The sequence below is a fragment of the Tetrao urogallus genome, assembly GCF_951394365.1.
Source record: "Tetrao urogallus genome assembly, chromosome: 1".
Classification (NCBI taxonomy): domain Eukaryota; kingdom Metazoa; phylum Chordata; class Aves; order Galliformes; family Phasianidae; genus Tetrao; species Tetrao urogallus.
In genome coordinates, this window is record NC_136813.1 from 85,009,279 (window position 1) to 85,035,860 (window position 26,582).

A 26,582-nucleotide genomic window follows, 5' to 3' on the forward strand; every position below is an offset into this window, starting at 1 on the left:
ATGACCTATCAAATATATGGTAAGTTTTCCACTTTCTGTTTTATTTAACTTCTAATTCAGATTTGTGCACCTACACATTAGGAGTCTGGTTTTCACTGAATATCACCACCCATTATTTGTGGGACAGCAGTTAGGAAAGAGCCAGTGAAGAAGCCATGAGTTTGAAACCAGAATTCTGTTTCTCAGCAAATAAATGTCTGGTGTCTATTTGTATCACTGACTTTGTAGACACTGACTCACTTAATCTTCTATCAGAGACATTGATTTTCAGTCAGGTATTAAAATTTTGGAAATTATTCAAAGATGGTTAAGAGAAGAATGAAGACTTCCAGACCCCAGAAAACAGAATCACAGAATTGTACAGGTTGGAAGGGGCCTTTGGATTTCATCAAGTCCAATCCTCCTACTAAAACAGGTTCCTTACAGTAGATCACACAGGAAAGTGTCCAGGTGGTTTTTTAATATCTCCACATTCATATGAAACTTTCTATGTTCAAGTTTGTGCCCACAGCCCATTGTTCTGTCATTGGGCACCAGCAAAGAGACCCTGGCCTCATCCAGTTGACTCATGCCCTTTGGAGGCAGAGATAAGATCCCCTCTCAGTCTTCTCCTCTCTTCTCCAGACTGAAGAGTCCCAGGTCTCTCAGTCATTCCTTATACAGGAGATGCTCCAGGACCCTTAGCATCGTTGTAGCCCTCAAACAAACTCTGTCCAGTAGTTCCCTCTTTCTTGAATTGAGGAGCCCAGAACTGGATACAGTACTCCAGATGGTGGCCTCACGAGGGCAGCGTTGAGGGGGATCACCTCTTTCAACCTACTAGCCATGGTTTTCTTAATGCACCCCATGATACAATTGGTTTTTTGGGCCACAAGGGCACACTGCTGGCTCATGGCCAACCTGCTGTCCACCAGGACATCCAGGTCTTCCTCCACAGACCTCCTCCCCACATGCGGGATTCTGGTCTTGTTGAACCCCAAACTGTTCCTCTCCCCCCACCAGCTATATATGAGGCTAAGAATTGACATGGTGAAATCAGGGGTAAAATTTTGATTCCCTGCTACTCGTGGGGCTGGACCGCACTTATAATGTTGCTTTTCATCAAGCACATCAACATTCCAAATTTTAAAACTTTCTTTAGCACCGACTTTCCCACCTGAAGAGGGAAGATTCAACCCAGGAAAGGATTGTGGGGATAAACTTGAAGAACAACCAAATGTCCCATGAACACTCCATGAAAACTGATGAATTCCTTCTCCCCAGTAGCTAAACTGCCAGATTTTGAGAGTATTTAGTCTTCTCAGATGTCCTACTTGAGTGTGTAGTCTTTACCATCTTAGTGAAATGATGGAACTCTTTTTTGGAACAGTTCCTACTTCTTGCTCCCAAAAAGAAATAATGTTTTCTTCTCAATACAGTTAGGTCCTATCTCAAGGCTGAATTGAGTCAGTGAGAGCTCTCTAGCTTTCCCTAGCAACTGTCTTTGGAAATTAAATAAAATATGTAGGTAGATTCATGGATGCATGTAGCTTTGCTGCCATTAGTGAAAGTGCAGACTGACTTGTGCGCTCAGACCGACTAAACACCAAGTTTTGCATAAACAAATAGCAGTTTCTTTTTGAGTCTTCCTCAACTTGTATTCATTTAAAATGACACATTTAACCAAAAGCATCTCCTGTTTAAAATATAAAAACCTCTCAGGGGACAAGTATACTTGCACTGGATTTAATTTTAATAGGAGGAAGAAAAACATTAATCTTAACCATTCATGGAAATTGACCTCTACAACACCAACACAATGCAACAGTTTGGATGCCTTCATGCATCTTGGTTCATCTGTGGCAGCTAAAGCTATGAATAACTGGATAGGTTTTATCTATCTGTGCTTGAAAACTCATAGGCTACTGAAGAGAAATATGAAATTGCATGCACAGCTGAAGTGTGGTTGCACTCAGAAGTCTGTAAGAAAGCTGAGTTGTCTTTTGATAGATTAACTGAAATAGGTGATGCTTTTGCTATGCCAGATCTATGCCCAGACTGTCTTTCTTTGTCTATGTATATAATAACAAACCTGCATTTTCTAAAGAAAATCTGCATTCTTTCTTCCAAGAAGTGAATCAAAATCAATCAGCCCTGAACTTTCAATCAATTTTTGGCAATCGTTCTTGAAGAATTTTTTTTTCTAAGTAAAGAATGAAAAAGTTATTTCCTTGTGTGACTTCTCTATGATGTGCACACAATGCTCCTATTCACATTGCCAGAACAATGAAGTTTGTTCCTGTTGATCAAATTGTTTCAACTTTTTTTTTTATGACTAAACCTTAGTTTTATTATTACATTTTTTTATTACAAGGGATGAACCAAAACTACTACCTCCCATTTGATCATATTGGCCACAACATCAGATGTGGATATTGGTAATTCTTCCGTGGGGAAAAACTTGCACTCACAGACATTCATTAACATTGGTTCTAGGAGAAAAACAATGTTGATAACACACTGATATTTATAACTCCTGCTAAGCAGTTCTGTGCAGAGCCAAGGCCATTCACAGTGAAGGGCCCAAGGAGCTGGAAGGGAACAGAATTAGGACAGCTGACTTAAACTAGCCCAGAGAACATTCCATACAATACGATGTCTTGTAGGAGTTTTGAAGGGAGTGGGAGTTCATCTCTCTCTCTCCCACTGCTTGGGGGGTGGTGAGCAATTGCCTGTACAGCATTTGTTATATATATTATATCTATATCTATATCTGTATCTATATCTGTATCTATATCTATATCTATATCTATATCTATATCTATATCTATATCATCTATCTCAGTCCATAGTTTTATCTCAACCCACAAGTTCTCCATTTTTTTTCCCTGATTCTCTCCCCCATCCCACTGGGAAGGGGGAAAGTGAGTGCATGACTACATGGTGCTCAGCCCATGTCAGGTTAAACCAGCACAGAGCACAGTGAGGTGGTGTGGTGGGTGGTGCATTTCAACAGTGGTGACAGTGACACGAAGGACAAACCACAGTACAGGCAGCCATGCACAGGTGTACCACTACAAAATGAAGAGCATCTCAATCAGATCACCCATGCTAATCATCTAATGGTGGTAACTATGCTGACAAATATCGTTGTGCAGTTGAGAATTTGCTCTATCAAATAGAATCACCGTCTTTTGTGTCTTTTGTAATTTCCATGACAGTAAATAGGAGCCATTACTTTCAAAGCAGCCTCGTATTTTACACAGATAGAAATATTAGCACAGTAGATTTCATCCCACCAGGACACCTTTTCCAACACTTTTTCAAATCACAGTTTCAAAGTTTCAGAGCACGCAGGAAGTTGGTGAGGCTTCTGCCTGCTCCTGTCTGTTTCCCAGTCCCCATAAGGGGGAAGCCAAGCTCTGCCAGCTGTAGTAAAAAGCTGCAGTGAATGTAAGTATGGGTAGCATAGGATAATTCCCTTAACATCCATTATCCTTGTGATGGCACACTTGGAGTTAAAAACACTCTTTGTGGCTCATTGCCAGCGGACCTCTGCAACGGACAAGCATCTTATCTAATTCGTTCACAACACTGTAAGAGCCAGAGAGAATCTATTTTCTCTGTGTTCTTCCCCTCAAGCGACAGGAGGATCAAGTCAACATAAACCACACTGCTTTGCTGTCTCTCTGCACACCCACACCAATGTTCTGCTATGGGCTTTGGTGAGGAGGCACCGCCATGAAGCCCAATCATTCATTCAAATTAATACCATGTGCAACTGTCCCTTTTGTGCTGGGTTAGTATTGAGATTGGGTTTGGATCTGCTGCCTTTCTACCACATGCAATAGGGTTCAGTCCACAGGCAGGTGGAAGTCATGCAGTACCCAGGGTGTAGACCAACACATGAAATTGGGTTTAGAAAATGAAACCTGCTTATGAAGTACAGTAACCACAAATCTCTCTCAAGTGGTGGCTGCATCCTTATCTCCCACACGTAAAATAGTGACTCCTGAAATCATTACCTAACAACTCAGCTGCTCTGAGCATGCAAAGTACTTGAGACTGTTTTAAAGGCAGCTCAGGTCCTCATGAGCACTAAGTTATGCAGGAGAGCATGTGCTGGGAGGATGGATTAGCTAAGGGAGAGCAGGCTGCCTACAGACATGCAGCCATGTCCCCAGGCAGAGGAGCTGACAGCAGTATGCAATCCATAGCCAGTACCACTTCAAACCTGGCCTCCTGGGAACTCTAAATCAACAGCTAATGCTAAATAACTCCAACCAAATACCCATCATTATCCTCAAGGGACTACTTGAAGCACTCAGACAATTATGCAAAGCCATTTATCAGCTCACAGCGGAATCATCTTGGGATTTATCTGCCTCATCCACATGAGGGCAAAAAATAGTGTCCTCTCCCTTTCTGAAAATACTGCATATAATCATAATATGGTCTAGATTGGAACAGGTCTCAAAGCCTATCCAGCCCCAACCTCTGCCACGAGCAGGGCCACCCCTCACCAGCTCAGGCTGTCCAAGGCCCCATCCAACCTGGTCTTGAGCACCTCCAGGGTGTTCACATTTCTAATAAACCTCAAAGTTAGCAAACAAACATGGTATGAAACCATGGGCAAATTAATTGTCACTGGTTTTACAGACAAAACAGTGCATACTGTAGAATGCATGCTACTCCTAGTGAGCTATGATATGCATACAAACCGAATGCATCACAGCCAGCCTAAATATCTTGGCTCAGAATCAAAAATATTTGTTAACACAGAACTGTTCAGTAAAACACATAAAATATTTCCTAATAGGAAGTTTTTCATGCTGAAATAATCCTTCCAATGGTCCATGCCTTTCATGGCCATGACATTAAGGACTGGAAAGACTGTTTATATGACACCAACAGATCAACAGATAGGGTTATATACATATAGATTTCTCATCTGTGGAGTCTTAAGTACTGCAGGCAGTCTTGTCTGCTGACAATTGGTTTTGAGGTTGGTAAATGTGGGAATCGCATCAAAATCACAACATACAATCTTCTCAATCCACTTTATTTTGCAGGGTTTCTTTAGAAGGACTTATTTATGACTGACTAATCCTATTCAAAATTTATCTTACACATTCTTTTGCAGTTGCATTTTTACTAATTCATTTTTGCGAGCCTGAGGACGTTACCAGATGTCAATAAAAGGTGTGCCTTATGCTCTACTGCCTCAGAGAGTCTCGGAGGACTGTGTCACTTGCAAATACTGAGAACAACACAAAATTCATCTCAGATTCTCCTCTAATCTCACACTGGCCTTGGGATTGAAAGTGATCTCATAGTGTCTGCTTCCTGAAATCTGTAACCTTGTACTGAGCTTGAATGTCGCTTCCAAAGTTCTCTCTTTGAGTTACATCATGAAGTCTTTCTGAAGACTGGAGTGACAATCGTTATCCTCCAGTCTTCGGGCACCTCTCCCATTCACCAGGACCTTTCAAAGATTATAGAGAGCGGTACTGATCATCTACTCCTCAATTCTAGGGAAGCCTTCCATCCCCAGACTGTCTCTCATTTCTTGAGTCTGAGATTCCCAAAGGGAAAATGTTTTTTCAATTATTATAATACAGGTTTTTCAGGAGTTAATGTATTCTTGAAGAACCACTGTCACATTCTCTTCCTCTCTCTGTCTCTAGGGTGAAAAGAGTCTAGTTTATACAACTTGTTCCTTTTTATGAAGAAATGGCAAAGATTTTCAAATGTTTCACTGCTTATTATCACGCTAGGAATGTGCTTAGAGAACCTGATTACAAAATCTTTGTCTTTATAAAGAATTGTGGGCGGAAGAGGGCTAGAAGAGAAGGGAAATGACCCCTGAAAGAGCAGTTACTCTCTAGAATTCACCAGAAAGAGAGAGATCAGAACAACGTTTAAAAAACTTTTTTTTTTTTCCTTAAAGGTCATAGTCAATTCAGTAACGTCAGAAAAACTGTCTTCTTCATCAACTTCATACATTTTTGAGTCATAATTTTTTCTTCAAAATATAAGTATTCCAGAAATGCTCAAATGCCAAAAATGCTGACCCATCTCCATTTCCCAAATTGAGAGAAAGATAGCATCCATAATGTGATAACTGCAGGAAGCAACAAATCAGAGGTGACTAGCAAGGGGAGTTATGTATGCTTTTCTAATAAGAGTTCTTCAGCTACAAAAATCTGATTGTTGCGTTTCTATAACTGACCTATATTTGAGGGTAAAGTTGAGCTGAAAATTCAGGATCTCCTAGGAGATGTTTAGAGATGGATAAAATGACTTTTGTGACTTTGGTAGCTTAGTTTGAAACCGCTCCTGTAAGGCAGCCATGTGAGTCTAGAGCCAACAATACAGAGTATGTCTCACTCTGTCCCCAGTTTCTCTAATTAAACACTCAGCTGTTCCTATCATCCTCTTAGTCTTACTACTGAAAAACAATGCATACGCTATCATGTGTGTGTTCTTTAAAACCATGTTAGGATCTGATCCTCTGGTAGATCGTATCCACTAACTTCCTTGGTTTGGCTCTTTTAACAGTTTTGTCACCTCACCTGAACCACCACGGCATTGTCCTCAGGGTGAAAGGGCCAAAGATCTCTCTGCTATTTACATTCAATAGTAAGATGTCAGCTATTTTCATAGAATCATAGAATCATAGAATGGCTTGGGTTGAAAGGCACCTCAAGGATCATCAAGCTCCAACCTCCATGCCACAGGCAGGGCTGCCATTTTAAACATATATGATTTCCCATTGCACATAGTGCTTTTAGGAGTAACACAGCAACTAGACAGGATTGCTTCATATTTCCTGCTTTGCCAGAATTTTTAAATTATTTTTGAGAACTAATGCCTTCCCAGAACTTCTTTTTAAAAGAATATCTCTTAATTAAATAAATTAAATTAACAGATAAACTGTAAATGATTTCATCATCACTGTCCCACAGGCATACAGTGAAAATCCTATTAAAACATTTTGGACTCTTCCCTCAACAAATAAAATATGCTTATTTTCCTTCTTCAAGGCTGACAAAAGACAATAAGGTCACATTTTTATTTAGCTAAATCACGACCAGATGTTTGGGTGCAATCATGACTAAGATCCAGTATTTTCAGTATCTATCACAATCACAGTAAAAACATCCTTGCAACTTTCAGGAACATGGTAAGCATTCTTAACACAATAGCTGCATTTGCTTACACTGTCTACTGATGTGCTTAAAATACACTCTCATAGTCTTCACTCAGTACTAGGGGAACTGCTCAGTAAACATTTGCAAGCACAGTTATACAGAGCAGGTAAGAGTAGTAGCCATTGCTGGCTAGCAAAGACTGCCTTTCAGATCAGGGATCCTGAATATTCCAAACTTGCCAGATTTCAGAGGCGTTTCAGTAATAAAGAATGGTCCAGAGCACACTGAAGAAAACAGGACCATCTTGTTGATTCTCAGTGTCCTTGGCTCAGAACTAGACTACAATTTTGTCTATTCACATTCTTTTCAAGGTGCTGTAAAATAAATAAATAAACAAATTTCTCCCACAACCATGTTACTGTCTTTCTTTTGGTACGAGGCAGGATTTGCAGAGAATATCTTTAAGCTATTTCACTAGCATCACAGAGAGAGTGTATTTGTTAATTTTTGTGATGATCTGTAGACCGCTGAAGTCTTGGTCTTGTAAATACCTTATTGGGGTATCTACATGCCCTACATACTGAACCCTGCATGTATTCAGTTGTATGACCTACTCACTTGGAGCATAGAAACCTACAGCAGTACACATTCTGTCTTTTATATAGACATTACCATATCAAAATGCTTTTCTTCTGAATGGTTTCAAACAATTAAGTAACGGTTACTTCTGACTAAGAAAAGAGGAACGTTTCAAACATTTCAAAAATACCACACAGCATTGTGGATCTGAAAATGAAGCAAGATTTTTCATTCAACAGTTGTCAAGTGTTGATCCGTCTTTGGTGAAATAACAGGGGAAAAAAAAACATTCTGTGAGCATATTTGAGAACATTTTCTTTTTTTCTAACAGCGTATTGGAAAGGTTATTCACATATGAATAGAAACAAGATAATTATCAGAAAGTATACTCTCTTGAGTGCTGACATGGAAACAGAAACTAGAGCAAACTAACCAGTGGAATCCCATGGGTAGGTTAATGTTTTCTTCTGGTAGAGTCAATTCACTTCCAGTCTGGCAACAGATGAGAGGCAGACCACAACTACACTATTACTTCACTGTCGAACATCCAGTACTAGAGGAAAAGGCCATACAGACAACTATAAAAGCAAATACCATTATCATCTATGCAGAGTGAGCTGGTAGGAGACTGAACTCTGTTGGCACCTTCTAGATATGAGACCTCCAGACTAATTTACCTTATAGCCCCAGCCCAGGCTCACAGACTCTCATGTCACTGATGAAGTCATTTGCTGAGGGATGAGTAGAGTGTGTGATCACTCTCACCAGACCTCACTCTTCTTAGTATGGAGCACCCCGTCAGTGGAGTAATGTCCTGCCAACCATATGGCACATTACATATTCAACACCTGGACACCATCATACTCGCAAATTCAGGCTACATTATGCTGAACACAGAGAAACACAATCAATTCCTGTAGCATTCTCATAAAAAGCTTCTTATAAGTTTTCTCAATCTACCATGGGTCAAAAGAAAGTTAATCTTTTCTATGAAATATGACTATTAAACACACACACACACACAAAAAAAAAAAAAAAAAAAAAATTTAAATGCTTCAAGGCAGATATCCTCCCCTGCAGGACTCATTTTCCTTTTAATGACTTTCCAAATACTTTTTTGCAATAGGAACAATAAGAATGCTCTATGGATATCTTCCTCCAAGACTGGCTCCACACAAATTACAGATGGAAACATGAACCAAAGATAACCCAGGCTGAGTGAACTGGGTCTGTTCAGCCTTGAGAAGAGAAGACTGAGAGGGGACCTGATCCAGGTCTATAAGTATCTAAGGTGTGGGGGGCAGAATGGCGAGGCCAGACTCTTTTCAGTGGTGAGTGGAGACAGGACAAGGGGAAACGGCCGGAAACTGCAGCATAGGAAGTTCCGCACAAATGTGCGCAAGAACTTCTGTACAGTGAGGTGACGGAGCACTGGAACAGGCTGCCCAGGGAGGTGGTGGAGTCTCCTTCTCTGGAGATGCTCAAGACCTGCCTGGATGCCTACCTGTGCGACCTGCTGTAGGGAACCTGCTTTGGCAGGGGGGTTGGACTCGATGATCTCTGGAGGTCCCTTCCAACCCCTACAGTTCTGTGATTCTGTGATTCTGTGATAAGGTTCATACTGAAAATTAAATCATGCTGTTAAGGGGGTATTATAAGAACAAATACATCCAATAGCCAGAGGACCTCTGCATGGGGATATTCACAGTCCATATAAATTATTGAGGTTTGCAGTTGGCTGAAAAAAATAAGTTACTAGCGTGGATTCTAATTTAAAGATGAAGATAGCAATGCCTTGAATAACTGCAAGGAGGTAGCACACTTGCAAATGTTTATAACACATGACTGATGTATACTTTATTCTGTGATCCAAGTAGAAGAACTTTCAGAGACAGGAATATCCCAAATATTGCTCAATGATTTCCACTGTTGGCAAACCTAGTAACATTCTAGTTAAGAACAGATGCTATCTTGAGTGTCAGTAAATGAGCGGCTTCGGTACTACCTCAGATACTTTCAGCTAGTGGCTCTCATTTTTCAGAAGTGCACAATAGTCTGCGTGATTTTTTCCATTATGTCACAGAGAAGATACTACACCATTTTTGTCTTTGTTTGTTACAGCCTCTTCTGCTTTGTGGTTGTGTGGGTGGACAGGCATGGGCAGTACATGCAAGTCGTAGTGAGGAACTCGTATGCATGTCAAGGCAGGAGAGGAAGTTACAGCACAGGCATGCTTGACTGAGATCCTTCCAACTGTAATTCCAGGAAGATATTGTATGGCCATGAATGGAAGAAAAGGTGGTTACACGATAAAATTTATGTGGGTAGGATAGATAAACATTCTTACTGCATATCCTCTCACACTTTTTGTTCCAGAAAATTAAAGTCTGACTGAAAATCTCTGTGCGGTATGCAGAGAACAAAGCAAGAGACAAATTTCTACCAAATTTTGTGTTGCCTCAACAATGCATGTTGTGCTATCAGAGTTCCAACAGTTTCATTACCAATGCTTTGTTTTCTAACCTCCAACAACAATGTGGAAGGTTTTCATAAAGGAATGATTATGGGAAAGCTGGAGCACAATAACATAACATCAGCTTGCCTTTCTTGTGGAGACATGTTGGCCTCAAGTATGTGTTCATTGTGCATTTCCCTTCACATAGGCCTGATAATTTGAAAGCGAAGACCAATGAGATTTGCATCTGCTGTACAGCTACATGAATGATGGGATTCCTTCCCCTCTCTAAAATATAATCAACATGCAACTGACTACCTATTAAGAGCAACAGTAAATAAATCTATCAGATGATAAGCTGTAAGAGCAATGCTTCTTCACACCAAGGATGATGTATTGTATCCCAAGAAGAGGCAAAAACTACTAAGGGAAGGAAAATAGACACAATCTTTCTTTTAGTCTACAGAAAAGTTGTCTCGCAAGCTTCTATCAGGAGCTATGTGACTATCAGTTGTCTTTCCTTCCATAGCCAAAAGATGCTAAATTCTAGCAACTCATCTGAAACGGATGCAAGGCTTCAAGAAGACATACAACAGCACAAAACTGGTCTGCCTTAGTTCTACTTCATTTTAGAAAGTAAGTGAGATAAGGGAAATGATGACTGATGACAGGAGGCGTGTCAGTCCCTTGAATGGTCAGAGAAGGTATAAACATTGCTCTGGGGCTCTTATTTCCTGAGGTTTTCAGATGAAGGACAGAAGAGGGACACAATTATAAACACACCAGCAGCCCTGTCTTTGCAGTCTACCTGTGGGCCAAACACGTGAACATAAATATGCGGGTATTCATATATATTAGGGAAAACAACTCTTAACAAGTGCTGCAGAAAACTAAAATTGAAATATCTCAAATATTTAGACTACAAACTTAAATACTTTGATAAAATTTGTCTTTGTGATTTCATTTCTTTATGAAATAGTATGCCTCCACTGTCTGAATAGCCTTTTCCTCAAGTATTTAATGCACTTATCTCTAAAAATTATCCTGTTAATTATAGCCTGCCTGTGATTCAGTGTGGTCTTTATGGCCCTGGGCACAAATGTGCCCATGTTTGCATTCTCAGAACTCAAAGGCTAAATGACTGCACACTACTTTAAATAATAAAATATTTGTCTTTCAGAAGTAATATTTTATTTTTTTCACTTTGTGCTAACATTAAATGTGTTACAAACTAGCACACGTGCACCAAAAAAAAAAAATAATAATAATAATAATAATTAAAAAAAAAATCAAATCCTGGAAGCAAAACTATGGAGAGTGAGGAAGGAAAGGATTTCTGAATAGTATGAATGATTAGTTCTGGGAACAAACCAACCATTCTCATAAAATATCTGAAAGATCTGCTTCTCATGGGGGTTGTAGGTTAAACATGGACATCTTTCTGCAAGCAATGCTCTAGCCAAGCCTTCACTGAAGAAACCAGGGCTCTTTGGTGACTTACAAGAATGAAAACAGCAGTTTTCACGGTACTTTTAGCCTCTGTAAAATCACTATGTCAAATACAGATTTCAAAAAATACAGGGGATAAGTGAAATATCTATGGGGGTAGATGCACCAGATTCTTCCTAGTGGCTGTTGTCTCTGCTATCATCTTTAGGATCAGAGTGACAGCATCTGGAAAAGCTGGAGTGAGGCAGCAGGGAAATATGTGAGCCCTGGAGGCTAGCTGGTTTCCTTGTTATTTAGGAATGGAGTATTAAAAAGCAAATTGAGGGTGTTTTTTTTTCTGTGGGAGTTTTGTTTTTGTTTTTTGTTTTTTTTTCAGCGCAGAGAGTCTTTTGGCTGAAATGAAATGCACTGGGTGTGGTTGGGTCAGGTCCCAGAGGCACTGATGTTTGGGGAAGATGAAGCTCTGAAACTAGCCCTCTTGTGTACAGAGTTGAGTCCCCTGATTGTCACAGAGTCAGGAATCAATGCCTGCTTTGCAGTGCTGGCTGTGCAGCAAGGCTAACCAAGTATTTCTGTATCAGCTCTTTGACTCTTAAAATGGGCAAGCATGTATTCCATGTTTCTGCATTGCCCAAAACAGTGGCATCCCAGTCTCCTCTGAAAACAAAATTTAGTACATGACCAAGATTATTTCACGACAAAGTTTACATAGAGTTCCCAGGCTCAGAACTGCTCATAGCCAGAGGCCACATCTCCTTGAAATCTTAGAAGGGCCCTGTAAGCTTTTGAAGGAGCAGCCCTGCATAAGTCCATGTCCAAGATCCCTTGGCTGCCCCAGGCCAGCATGCAGCCCCAGGTACCAGAGCAACTGCTCTCCTCTGCTCCCCTCATTGCCTGGACAAATGGGAAAGTTACCCTGGGGTAGGCTGACACAGAAACTTCCAGTGCTCCAGCTGCTTGATGAGAATTGCCTAGCAGCGTGTCATCATGGGGCAGATCTCATTGCTTTCTCACTGCTTTCCTGGAGACTTCAGGGAAGTAGCATGAGCATGGGCAGTGCACGCACAGTAGGTGACACCATGCTGGTTCACATCCTGCTTTAGACCAGATAGATTACGTCTGTGTTATTATACAGAAGAAAACATCTTAAGTATCACAACGCTGTGGCAGATCATGACTCCTTTTAGAAGAAAAGAGTAAGGCCTTCAAAATTTCTCCTTCAGAAGTGAAAGCCTGGAAGAGCTATATCTGAAATTTGTCTAGACAAGATCACGTTATTGTCTTGACCTCTTTTTAATACCTCTCAATTTTTTTCCTTCTAAACGTCCGTTATTAAGCAATATGTCAGATGATGCTTTACTTGTACGTCTGAACTCTTGACTTCAACAGGAAAAATAAAGCTACAATCAATAAGTCGAAAACAAAATAGAGAAGTAAGACATCACTTGTGTTTCTTATCTCAGCTGCAATAGTAACAATAGCGCACATTACTTCATCAGAGCTTGCATACATTACATCATACCAATGCTAGTGGTGGGAAAAGAAAGAGGAGACCATATCAAAATATTAGTTAGGCACGCGTGCAAGGGGAGAAATAAAATAAAAAGAAATAAAGTGGTCAGGAGTGCTGAAATTAAAATTTTGCAAAAGATTGCCTGTCTATAAACAGTAATGCAAAGAGTGATGTTGGAGAAACTGATCATCATTTAATGAGCTATGCAGTATTGCTTCTTTTTAGTTTTCTGGGGCAAGAGTTGCTCTGGTGTGAATGGAAGAAAGAGCTGCTCAATCATGACTACATTTCCTGACGTGACAACACATACAGAACCAGATGATACTCCCAGGAAGATCCATCACCTGTACTCATTGGAAGATGGCTAATGATGCACCTCTAATTGCAACACTATTCACTCTAAGACACCAATTATAGATTTTGTCTAAATATTCTGACCACATCTCCTACAAGATTGGGCTTCTAGGGGAATTCAGCCAAACCACTCAACTGTCCTATAAACACACTTGCAGAAGCTGTAAGCTGTACTATGTGCTCTCTACACTTTAATGCAGGTGATATCCAATGGAAATTTTGAGCCATTTAAGCAGACCAACTTTTTAAAATAAAATGGAACTACAGTTATTATCAAGCCTCCAAGTAGTGGTAACATTTTCAATAAAATAATAAATAAACAACATAAAACCGAGAGATTTCAGTTTCTGTTCCTCACTACTTGGCATTCAAAGCACATCCTGTTGCATTACGTGGTTTCCTACTGTACTGTGCTATGAGGAGATATAAAACTTTTTCTAAATGTTATGTTTCCTAATTCTGAAGACAACATTAAATTCTTTTTTTTTTTTTTTTTTTTTGATTATGTGGTGGGCATTGTTTTGGCCTGACAAAATTTCCTGATAATACTGTTTTTCTTCAAGGATAAATATTTTCATACCAAAGAATGTTTTGCAAAATCTGCAAGATTCTTTATTTATGTGACGGGAATTATTTCAGTCTGGACAAATCTCTGGATAGTTTCGGGGTACTACTATTGATCGTTTAGTGAGTGTTGGTGAGTGTTTATAGAAACACAAACATTCTTGTTTCCTACTGTATTATGAAAAATACTGCTTCCTATAACATTTGCTTTAAAAACAGATTTCTATACAATCCATTTTAGTTGCTTGTTCAGAACACTGTATCAGTTTCCAAACTCATGCTTAATGTGCTTTTATATCATAGAATCATAGAGTGGCCTGGGTTGAAAAGGACCACAAAGATCATCTAGTTTCAACCCCCCTGCTATGTGCAGGGTCCAGAGCCACATCCAGCCTGGCCTTGAATGCCTCCAGGGACAGGGCATCCGCAACCTCCTTGGGCAACCTGTTCCAGTGCATCACCACCTTCTGAGTGAAAAACTTCCTCCTAGTATCTAACCTAAATCTCCCCTTAGTCTTAGGGGTGTTAGTTTAAGAGCATTCCCCCTAGTCCTATCTCTATCCACCCTCATTAACAGACATACCCCCTGTACACTGAGTACTCAACTCAATGTTGAGTATCTCAACTCAGAGTTCATTGGCAACATAATTTTGACGCAAAGGCATACATAAGTGACACTTAGATCGACAAAATGACAAACAGTACTTTTTCTTGTAACCTTCTTTTAAAAATCCTTACTGCTAATCAGTGAAATTAATACATGCATTTTTTTATTTGAAGAGCAAATATCTCAATTTATACCTTTATATCTGTGTTCATAGAGTAAATTTAAATCTTGACTTCTTATATAAACATATTTGTGTTTGAAAATGTTTCACCTGTTCAGCTATTGCAAAGATGGCTCTTAAGCATTATTATCAATTATTAGAATTTCATTAACTCTCTTCCCAGAAAACTGTAATGATCAGAAACAGAGATTTTATTTGTACAAATGAATCTAATCTTACTACCTTTTAGGAAGACTGAGGCTTGAACTTAGTATTGGTAGAACCTATATATACCTTAATATTTTAGTTTGAACAAGAGATGAGTCACTTCATGCATCTCAGTCAAGATTCTGCTACTCACTGGCATCTAGGCTGAGCACTAATGGATTTCCTCATTCCTAACATGTTCTGTGAGAGGCAAGAAATGGCATGCTGAAGAAGTTAACCTGAAAATCAACATCTACAGCTGGATGGTCAGGAACAAACGTTCCTTTTCTTGCTCCTTACCCAAAGGCCTCTGCATTTAGCTTTGAGTTTGGTCTTCAGCTGTGGCTGCTCTCTTGCAGTTCTTACTGTTAATGCATTAAAACAGCAAAAAAGAAAAACTGTCCAAAAGCATTTCACACTCCAAAGCACGTGAACTCACTCGATTTCTACAACAGTATCTTTGATGTGTTATCTCATGTGCAAGCAAACAAGCTTTTTACATTTGATCAGAGCAAGGAATCCCCATAACACCTTTTCAGGAAACTGCGATCAGCCTTCTATTGTAAGCTCCGCTCTCCTTTACAACTCTTTTCTGACTCTGTGTTTTTTTTTCCCCACATGGCTAGTGAGGAAGAACAAGAATGACCAGTAGTGATGATTACCCATCAGCAGTGATGGATGCCCCATTCCTGGAGGTGCTCAAGACCAGGTTGGATGGGACCCTGGGCAGCGTGAGCTGGTGTGGGGCAGCCCTGCTCACAGCAGGGGTTGGGACAGAATGGATCCCTTCTAACCCAAACCATTCTGTGATTCTATGACATGTTTCGCTGCAAGACAGAAATTGACTGCTAACAACATGTTCTGTACCAACTGTAATTCTTGTCTATCTTTAAGTACAACGTAAGTTTAAGTCAGCTCTGCCAGAACCAGGTTAATGATATGCAGTGTATCAGTAGTGTTCAGATAGGGCGAAGGAGTGTTGGCTCATACATCTGAAGCTTAGTTCTCCTCCTTGCCCAGGACTAGCAATGAAAATAGCATTTAGAATCACAGAATCAAGAAATGGTTTGGGTTTGAATGAACCTTAAAGATCATCTAGGTCCAATCCCCTGCCATGGACAGTTACTAATCACTAGGTCTACAGTCTTGCCTAATACTGGAGTTTCTTTGTCTTCATGGACAAAATATTTGGTGTTCCCAGGGCGACTCGAAGACCAAAACCAAACAAATATTAATGCAGTGATCATTTTTTGTGACCAACAACACTGAAGCATGCATTCGCAGCACAGAGCTTTGTGCCATGTGTCAAGGGGGTGACAGGAGGGTGCAGAGGTGGCCCAGCTGGAAGGAGGCTCACAGCAAACACACCAAACACCGGCACTGAGATGGAGCCAGATGCCAAATGTGTTGAACGGGAACTGTGGCTTTCAAACATTTACAGCTACAACACCTTTATCAGAGCGCTTTCAAAGCCAACTGAGATCTTCCACCTTCTAAGCATAATCATGTGCCACCTCAAATATTGCTTACGGTCATTTACTAATTAGACCTCTAAGATCATCAGTCCAACCCTACCAAGAATAAACCTAATCTCTCTTGAAAGTCATTTTGAAACGTCATTTGGCAGCCGAGCCCCAGCAACCAGGACAGCTTTCCATCGGCTGGCAAGATTGCACAACCTGTCCCAACTCCACCCGGACGGGGCTCCCCCCGCTCCCTTCCCACCTCCAGCTCCAGCCCCGAAGCGGCGGGGAGGGCAATGCCCCGAGCCTTGGGCTGGCCTCAGCCAGTCCCAGCCCCGCGGCAGGCGGAAATCCCCGGCGGAGGAGGGGAAAGCGGAATGGCCTGACCCGGGCTATCCGGCAAGGCGTAGCGCGGCTCAGCCAGCTGCAGCGATGAGGCGGCGCGGGTGAGTAAGCGGGAGAGCGGGCGGCCGGGGGCGGGAACCTCGCGGGGGTCCTCAGCAAAGCGAGAGTGACTGAGGGGGCTCGGGGGATTGGGGAGCCGGGTATCTCCGAGCCGCTCCGCAACCCGATGGGGAGAGCGGTGTGTGGGCTGTCAGCCCATCGCGTGCCCGAGCTGCGTTGAGTTTTTTACGGAGCGATGAATGGGAGAGGGGCCAGTGGCTTCGATGGCATGGATTGGTGCTGTCTGAACAGCGGGAGAGCAGCAAAGCGTCACAGACATTCCGTATATCAACGAGAGCAAGAGGAAAAGAGATTTTGTTGCAACAGAGGGGATAAAGCTGTAAAGCATACATATGGAACGAAAGCCCGAAGTCATTATTGCAAGCATGAGGTCAGCTTTTATCGGGCTATTTTGTACCAGAACAGCACTGTCTTTTGACTACAGAATAAGTAGCTCATGAAAAAGCTGAGATGCTGGTAGAAAGAGTTAACTCACTGAGCAAGAATGCTTGAAAGAGGAAGTACAACTTTCTCCCATTTCGCATGATATTAAAAAAAGAGTAGTAAAAGAAGAAGGTGTGGGGAAAAAAGGAGAAAACTCCTACACTATCCTTAAAACAATAATAATTTTTTAAAAAGAGTGATGCTAAGGGGTTAGTGTGTGAACACATGAGCTGCACATACACACAGTGCAAAGAGAGATTTCACTGCTCTCCGCAGGCAAGAGCGCCTCCCCGTTCCAGCAGAAGCTTGGCATTAAGGGGAAGATGGGCTGAGACAGCCCACGCAGCCACAGCTGCAAAGTCCTCAGAGAATGAGCATCCGTAGGTCTGTCCAACAGTATATGTGGCATAATCTACTGAAACAACAAATGAGATTTACTCGTATGTATTCAAAAGTGGATTCTCGCTGATTAACTAAGAGTTCATTGATATCTGCAAATGCCTCCTATGGGAAACTCCCTGCGGAGTCCCACAACAAGCGATCAATTGTCGTTTTCCATTTAATGCAAATGACTTGCTACATCCAGAATTTCTAACTTGGGTGGGGAACAGCAAAACAAATACAATCCAGGATTAAGAAACACGCTCAGGTGAGCTTTGAGGCAGACATTTACAAGCTTGGCACAAGATACACAGATACTTCTGCAGAGGGTGAATACAGCAAAAATATAGCGTGAAACCACACACACCCAAAGTTGCTGCCAGGAATGCAAGCAAAGCTGCCTCCGTGCAGTATTTAGTTATACACACGTGGGAGACTTGCACTTCTGGCTGACTGCAGATTTGCTAAACTGAGTGCCAGTTCCACCTTTCTCAAAGCCTTATAAGGAGAGCATGAGATTACTCAGGCTTTATAGGTAAGTGAAACTGGGTTTTCTTTTATCAACTATCAGGTGCAACTCTGCTGGGGAGGTCCCTCATTGTTTACTTCTCCAAAGGAATAGAACACACCAAGCGCTTTCCATCGAAACCTTCGAATGACTCCACACTATCACTGTTTCCTGTTTACATGTTTTATTGAGGGCAGAAAACACACTGCTGCTTGCAGGGTCATAACTCCAAACAACAGGATGCAAGGCTCTGACCCAAAACTCAGCCTGCACAGCTGCTCACCTTCCAGCGACCGGGGTACAGCCCAGGGATAGTGGAGCTTCCTGTCCATCTGGGTGGTTTGCCTTCAGCAGATAAGATGGGCATAACGTCAGCTATTCTGCTCTGGATTCCAATATCAGTGCATTTTGCTTCTATTTGTGGCTTCAGCCACCCACCCCTGGTTATGTTGTTTGCAAGAAGTTTGGCAGCTGTCAAAAATGCAAATACTTTAAGGGGAATTTGCATAATTGTCATTGTTACTTTATTTATCTATTTCTACACTCCTGAAACAATCAATATTATGCTTATCGTTTGTGTAAACAATCCAGAAACTAACACCTATTTTGTAACATTTCTGTTTTCTTTTTCTTTTAGTTACGGATTTCTGTTACTTTTCCTTCACATCCTGAGAGCTGGTAAGTTGAGAACCCTTCAGTTAAAATGAATTTGCCCTCTTCGAAGTTCTTGGCCAAATAGGCAAATTACAATTTAAACACCAGCATGTTTTCAGCAAACTCATGAGAATTCCTCAATGAGATGTTCCTGTGGTACACATCAGGGAATGAAGATCAGTTTCTGCCTGTTTCCATATACAGACTAGCAAGGAACTAGCAGTTCCTACAGACTAGCAGTTTTACTCAAATTGCTCTGCTTGCTTCACAGACATCCCCACTTATTTATGCCTAAGCACCAACAGAAGTCCTTAGAAGTGGATGTTGATAACCAATCTCATGTGCTTGCATCAAGTCAGTGCTCATAATATGCCTTAATTATCCATTACTGTGTCGAGTGCCCAGAATTAGCACATCATCTACTACACTTCTAAACTTCACTTTCAGAATAAAGATAAGGTTAAAGGACGTCACCTGGTGATATTTAAGTATTTCTAGAGATGTCTCTCCATTCTTCCTTAACAACTAGGAAGCATGTAATGCCATCAAGGAAACTCCGTGTCCCCAAAACAGGACAAACTGTACCAGTTTGTCTCAGTGAATGCTGGCTGCCCCATCCTATAGAAGACCAGTAAAGGAGGTGCCTCCAGGCAGTGCTTTTTGCAGCATCACTTTTCCCACTGCTTCAAGGAGTTTCTCCAGGTCTGAGAAACATCCCTGCTGCTATTCAACCCTGTTGCTTCTCCCTGTGCCCAGGAAAGTTCATGGGCCTGGAAGCAGACACAGCTTTCCTCCCCGCACTGTTTTTAAGTCAGATGCCCAACCCTTCAGAAGTGGGTGAGCTCATTCTGAAAGCACTTAACCAGAAGAAGAGGCTTCATCTATCCTACTAGAGGCCTGGAAAAGTGCATTGAGAACCAAATATGGTACTGTCCTATCTCAGGTGGCTCTCAGGGGCTGTAAGTGTCTAATGGATGTGTCACTAGCTGTATATGGTCATGGTAGTTTATTTGTTCAGAGGGTGACGCCTGTAGGTAATAAAAAACGTTAACAGTACAGATATGCCCGCTTTGAGACACACCTGGTTGTTTGTTGGTTTTTTTTTTTTCACCTGCCTTTTTTATTTTGTTCTAAAAATAGCAGTAGCACTCTCTTATCTGTATTTCCAGTCCTTATGATTTCCCTACAGCATTTTTCTTATTCAAACAAAGTGACTATTGATGCACTTGGATTTGAGTATGTGTCTGCAGCCAGTTTAGTCTGACTGTCCTCCAGCCATGGGGCTGGGAACAATTAGACTAGTTGACCGTGGAGGAATAAATAAGCAGAATGCTTTATACTGTAAAAGGTCCCTTTGGAAAATACATAGGCAAATAGACACATAGAATTAGCCACTGATGAAGAGGAGCAGGTCAAGAAGAAGGTCAACTGAAGTGAGCATCATCACTTGTTAGAATACAAATACTGGAGACACTGAATCATTAAATCATTAATGTTGGAAAAGACCACTAAGATCGTCCTCTCATCTGTCTGCTGCCACTGTGCCCACTGCCCACGTCCCTTAGTGCCACATCCATACGGCTCTTGAACACCTCCAGGGATGGTGACTCCACCACCTCCCTGGGCAGCCTGTGCCACTGCATCACCAATCTTTCAGATAAGAAATATTTCCTAATATCCAACCCGAGCCTACCCTGGTACAACATGAGGCCATTCCCTTTTGAGTCCAATTGTGGTAGAATGTACATTAAAAAAAAAACAAACTTTTTTTCATGCAAATTCCCCTTATTCTCCTTCTTTTTATTTTTGCAGTTACTGCACTGGAGAAGATCATCAGTAAACCTGGGGACAACGTTACACTGAGTTGCATTTATCCAGGAAGAGAATTCAGCTTAGACAATCTGCGAGTATACTGGCAAATAGCTGATGATGAAGATACAGAGCCATGTTCAGTAGTGCATGCACTGATCTCTGGTCAAGACAATGAAAGTCTGCAATGCAGTCAGTTTAAAAACAGGACTCAGTTATTATGGGATAAACTAGGAGATGGCAATTTTTCTCTACTACTATTTAATGTCAGAAAGAGTGATGAACGTACGTACCAATGTGTAGTGATGCAGACAATTGAATATACCAGAGTGATTCACCAGGAGCAAGTGGTTCTAAGCCTAGCAGGTAAGAACTGTTACTGCTTGCATGTGTTTGCCCAAATTCTAATTCTAGTGGTTTTAGTTAGTGCCATTTTCATAGTGTCTTTAAGCACGTACTAATGTTGGAAACGTATCTTTTGTGGGTCCCTTCCACCTTGGGATATTCTATTTTCTACTTCAATACTTTGCAGGAATGAAATTTACTTATTTTAAATGTTACAGATAGAGAATCTACAGTTGTAACAACCATTTATCCAGTGTTGCTCGCTTGTTTCTTCTCAACTTGTCATTAATATACCATACAGTCATTATTCTGAAATTGATAAATATGTCATCGGTATGCACTAACAGATAATTGGGTCACGGTAGTTTAGAAACTTGCTTTCATCCTTTGAAATTGGCATCAGCTTTCTGCCCTCCCAGCAGTTCTCACAGTACTTTGGCTTATGTACCAAGCCCAACAAATGTTTTCCTTTCAAGTTGTGAGAGTCTCATGTAACCCAGAGCTTCTGATCCAGAATTCAAGTCAAGATTCTATATTTCCAATACATCTCAAAGTTGTGACAGCCATTTCCTTTTCCCTTTCTCTCCAGCTAGTTACAGCCAACCAATACTCAGTGGGCCTATAAGAAACAGTAACAACACTGGAGAAGAGGTGACTTTCATCTGCAGATCTGACAATGGATACCCTGAACCAAATGTTTATTGGATAAATAGAACAGACAACACACGCCTGTCTCAGTCAGGTTTTAATATCACCCAACATCCCAACGGCACTTACAGTGTTTTGAGCACACTGAAGGTTAAAGCAACTTCTGATATGCAAATAGAGTGCTTCATAGAAAATAAAATACTGCAGGAAAACACATCAGCCAACTGTAAGTTCCTCTGTGACACCTCCTGTTTTCTAAATAGCTGATATATCAATCAGCATGGCTCTGTCTGTAAAGATGCACTAACAAGGGCATAAAAAAAAATGCAGTAGTTCAAAAAAAAACAACACTAAGAAAGCTCAGTTTTTCCCTATCTTCTTAGCTATAGAATTTATTCTTCAAAAATAAACCTAGCACCCTATTGAGTATGTCCTGACAATAGTACTGAGTAGCTCTATTTTTCAAGGCAGTCACTAGACTCTACCTTTGGGTTCCTTGCATTAGATTACTCTTTAAATGTTACCATGCAGTTGATCTGCAGTACCTGAACTCTCTGTCTGATGGCTTTGTAGCACTCATATTTGCTTTTTGCTTTGTCTAGTTTTGAAGTTCTGCTTTCAGTCTCCAAAACTCAACTCAATGCGCTGCTTAAAGGAGGCCTGTAGCTAACAGTTACCATTACCCCAATAGAACAACACTTCTAGTATCACAAGTGCAATAGGCTATTTACAGCTGATGTTAGCAACCAATAGGAGGAACACAAATATTTAGGCACTATTTTTCACAAAATTTGAAAACTATTAAAACAAAAGCTCTAAAAAAGTTACAGCTACAAGACTAATAGTGAATGTTACAGTCCCTGAGTAGCTATGCTACGGAGATAAACTATTTGAAGCAGTAGAACTTCTCCTGAGGTGGCTGTTCAATCTCCTTGCAGTTCTTAGTTCTGGCTCCCACCACCTTCTTTCTCAGCTCTAGCATGCCGTATCCTGAGATTGGCAGAAAGGAAGAATGAAAATGAAGGTGTGCAATATGATGACAATGGGGGGGATGAAGTGGCACTGTATGATTATATTAACAAGTTGTCTAAGATAGAGATGGGCCTTGCTCAAAAGGAATACCTTCATAGCCACAGTGAGAAGAATAACACAAATAATTAGTCCCTCAGGGCTTTTTTTTTTTGTGTGTGTGTGTGTAAGACATAGTCACATCGTTGCCTGATATGAAATGAGCAAGTTTACAACTTATTGCATCCTTTTTCTATTTTATTCTAGACACAGACAAATCTAGACAAATCAATGATTCCAGCACAGGAAGTCATAAAGACCCAGCAAAAAGCGGACAAGGTGCTCAAGCAGCTGCAGTTGTGTCAGTTGTTATTCTGATGGCTTTTCTGACTGTGTTAATCTGCTGGCTGCAGAGACGGAGATCCTCTCAACTAGTGTCATACACAGGTAATGAGGCCCTTTATTTGTGCGACTAAATCTCCAGGGAAGACCTGGGTCAAGTGGGGAAAAGCTCTTGCCCAGCTCCTGCAGGAGCTGGTAGAGGCCACGTTCTTCCTTCAGAAAGTTGAGCTGTGCAACTCTTTTCCAAAACATGGAGCAGTGGAGTTCAAGCCCAAAAATCTATCCTTGCTGAAACAATGACCTAGACTGTAAGGTAATAGAGTATGCAGCCCATTTTGCTGTCCAGAGAGCATTTACCACCCTCCCCCTCAACTTTGTAACTGCTGTACAGATACTGTGGCAAAACTTGACAAATTGTTTTAAATGCTGATTCCTCACGCCCAGATAACAACGACCACTGATCATATCAATACCCATGATAAAAGGGTTGTTCCCTGGTTTGCTAGGCATCATATCCTTGAAAGTCTTTTGCTTAGCTACACAGACAGATAATTTACTTTATGTCTATGAACTTGAGCCTTTACACAGCCAATTAAAACAAACAAACAAATAAATACTAAGCACTCATTTCCAAGGAAAAACAAGGTTCAGACTTTCAACATTTTCATAATCAAGGTGACAGCGTGTTTAACAATTCATTATATATAGCAGGGGTTAAAAAAAAAAATTGAAAAATCCAAGACATTTGGAAAAACAAGCTCAGCACAGCCAACTAGTGAGTGCACAAAGGGCATGAAATATTTGCCTATTAATTTGGTAATTTTTGCTGAAACAAATGACCATTAACAGTCTTTACAGAACAGACAAAAAATACTGTGGTTCTACCAAAGCTTGTAATATTTGAAACAATAGAAAGCATAGTCTGCATTAGCAGATGCAGTGAATGCACCAATTGATAGTATCCAGCAGAAGCAAAATAACCCTTAAAAAGAAAAATGTCAAGAACTAATGTTGTAGTCGTGCAAACTGGATCAATGGTCACTTGTTTTGCAGGCCCATCATGCAGTCACAATCTGATTCACAAAAGCTGTGTTTGCTAAATATCAACAGACACTGCACTGTTTCCCACAGAGGGTCATGTAGAAAGAAGGATTACTTATATCTCTTCAGATAAGAAACAATTTCTTCTTCATTCCTATGTGTTGCATTAGCATAAATCCTAGCAGTTTGTTAAACATCAACCTTTTCCTCCTCTGACTTATACCAGGCCCTACGCAATTAGGTTTCTGGGCTTACCCGTACCCAGAAAAACCCTGACATAAATAAAAGTAAATATTTATTTTATATTGAAAGCTGCTATAGCAAAATTTGTTTAATAAAAACAAAATGAAGACGCTTTGTAAACACAAAGACGCTTTGTATTTTCCTTGGCACAACTCTGTACTGTTTGTGGAAGAGGAGGTGGGACAGCAGCTTTTATATTTTCTTACTATCAGAATCTGTCACACCTCCAAGGGCAATTTTCTGCCAACAAAGCTGTGGAAGACATTGAAGGGAGAGAGTGCTAAGTCTTTTGATCATCCCAATGTGGAGACAACTTAGACCAAAACCAGAGAAATGATCACTGATGAAAAAATTGGTTGTCCTTGCCTTTTCCCCTCTAAACAATAACATACAGACAAAATAACAATCTTCTTTGGAGAGTCTTTACAGAGGACAATTTATTTATTGTCCTAACCCCATGGTCAACATGCTTTCAGGCACAATGGATTTAAACAAAGAAGATTAAAAATGCATGTCAGGAAAACAGCTTCCCTAAGGGAAATAGTTGAGCACTGCAGCAGGCTACCAAGTCTCCATCAGCACCAACATGCTGTTGGCCTTTTTTTTTTTTTTTTTTTCTTTAAACAACAAAGAAAACATGATAAATATCCTAGAAGTACCTGGTGCATCACTGGGGCAAGAAGATTGTCTCTTGGAGAAATTCCATCTCAATTCAACTGCCACCAGAGATTTTCATGTGCACTGTGTGATAGGGAGTAAGGCACTGCAGAGGTTGCACCCACCAGGAAGCTCTGCCATGGCATTCTGCTTTTCAACACTGGTATGTTTCTGCTACTGGTGATTTGACTATGAAGATCAGATTGCTTTGGGAGGTGGAATCCTGAATACTGCAAGGACAAGAATCATCTGCTGAGACTAGCTGCTATTAGAAAGAAAAAGATTTTGGAAATGGGAGGAAGATGCAAAGAAGCCTAACTTCATCTCCATAGGATTTAGTGTCTCCAGCTGTGCATTGTAGTTGGTGGGGCAAGATGCTCCACTCAGGAGAAATTCAGACCTGGATCCAAAACTGCTGTTCTGACTGCTGTCCAGAGAGATCCCTCCACTGCCTGTAGAGCTGCCTTAGGAAGCTAGTTTCTTTTGACTACATATAGGCTACATATAGTGCATCTGATTTTTGGATGGTCCTGGGTGGAACCAAGAGTAGGACTTGATGATTCTTATGGGCTCCTACCAACTAGGGATATTCCATGATCTCTTTATCTGATATTATCTTAAAAGAAACCAAAAATGCCACTGACATCCCTTTCTTTCTTTTCAGCTCATTCCACCAATTATAAAGGAAAAATAACACTAGGAGATGATTATTTATGTGGGCTTTTGTTGTTGTTGTTGTTTTAACTTTTTTTTTTCTAAAAATCAGTAATTTTGTTTTTACAGCACCTATCTAATAGGAATGTCTGCCAACAACTTAGGCAGCTGGAGGTGCATCAAGAGGAGCATCACCCCTTGTCCCAGCAGCAGCATTGCTTGTAATACAAGCGACAGGTTTCTGCAGAGTGTGCCAAGATTGATGGCAAAAAGCTTCTTCAACAGAAGAAAAACCAAAGCACATTGGATTCCTGTTCTGACCAGGAGCTGTGTCTCAACACCTGCTAACTTCTTCAGATGGTTTTCAGTGATAGCTGCCAGCGTTTTGAGCTCTTATGCTGGGGAAGAGCAGTGAGCCTCGCACTTAGCTACTCTGTTCCAGAGTCTCTCGCCATCACCACTGAGGAATTTGTTTTGAGTACAAGTGGCCATGTTTCAGGAGCATGGGAAGTTCTGTTTCCTTCTCCTTACGCTGACAGTGACTACTGAATGTGAAAAGGCAGCTAAAAATGAGGAGGAAAAGAAAACTGAAGGACTTTCTACGAAGTGAGATTTGTAACTTTTTCCACCTTTCTCTATCTACAGTACATTCTGTCGTTGGTTTCACCAGCTACATGTTATTACGTACAGAATGAGCTAGACTATCTTTACCTGATCCCAATAAAATAGGTTTTGCCGTGGCTGGGTTAAGCACTGAATGTGTAAACAAAAATAAATCTCCTTTAAAGGCACTTGATATTAAAATTGTATTCTTTACTGAATATTCTACCAAAAAGGAGACTTCAACTTGCTACAGAAGCTGGTGCTTACTGTGGAAAACAGATTAAAAACAGTGCTCTGATGTAGGGTTACCTCAACAT

General features: G+C 40.8%; 1 protein-coding gene across 1 annotated transcript; it reads left to right on the forward strand.

The window, feature by feature from the left end:
* Positions 1 to 17,124: 17,124 nt before the first annotated feature.
* ICOSLG (inducible T cell costimulator ligand) lies at positions 17,125 to 23,201 on the forward strand (the record flags this gene model as incomplete). Its single annotated transcript, XM_079549271.1, has 5 exons — positions 17,125 to 17,165; positions 18,899 to 18,939; positions 20,728 to 21,090; positions 21,659 to 21,943; positions 22,993 to 23,201. 5 exons carry the CDS (start codon positions 17,125 to 17,127, stop codon positions 23,199 to 23,201), a joined length of 939 nt encoding a protein of 312 aa, XP_079405397.1.
* Between the last annotated feature and the right edge of the window lie 3,381 nt (positions 23,202 to 26,582).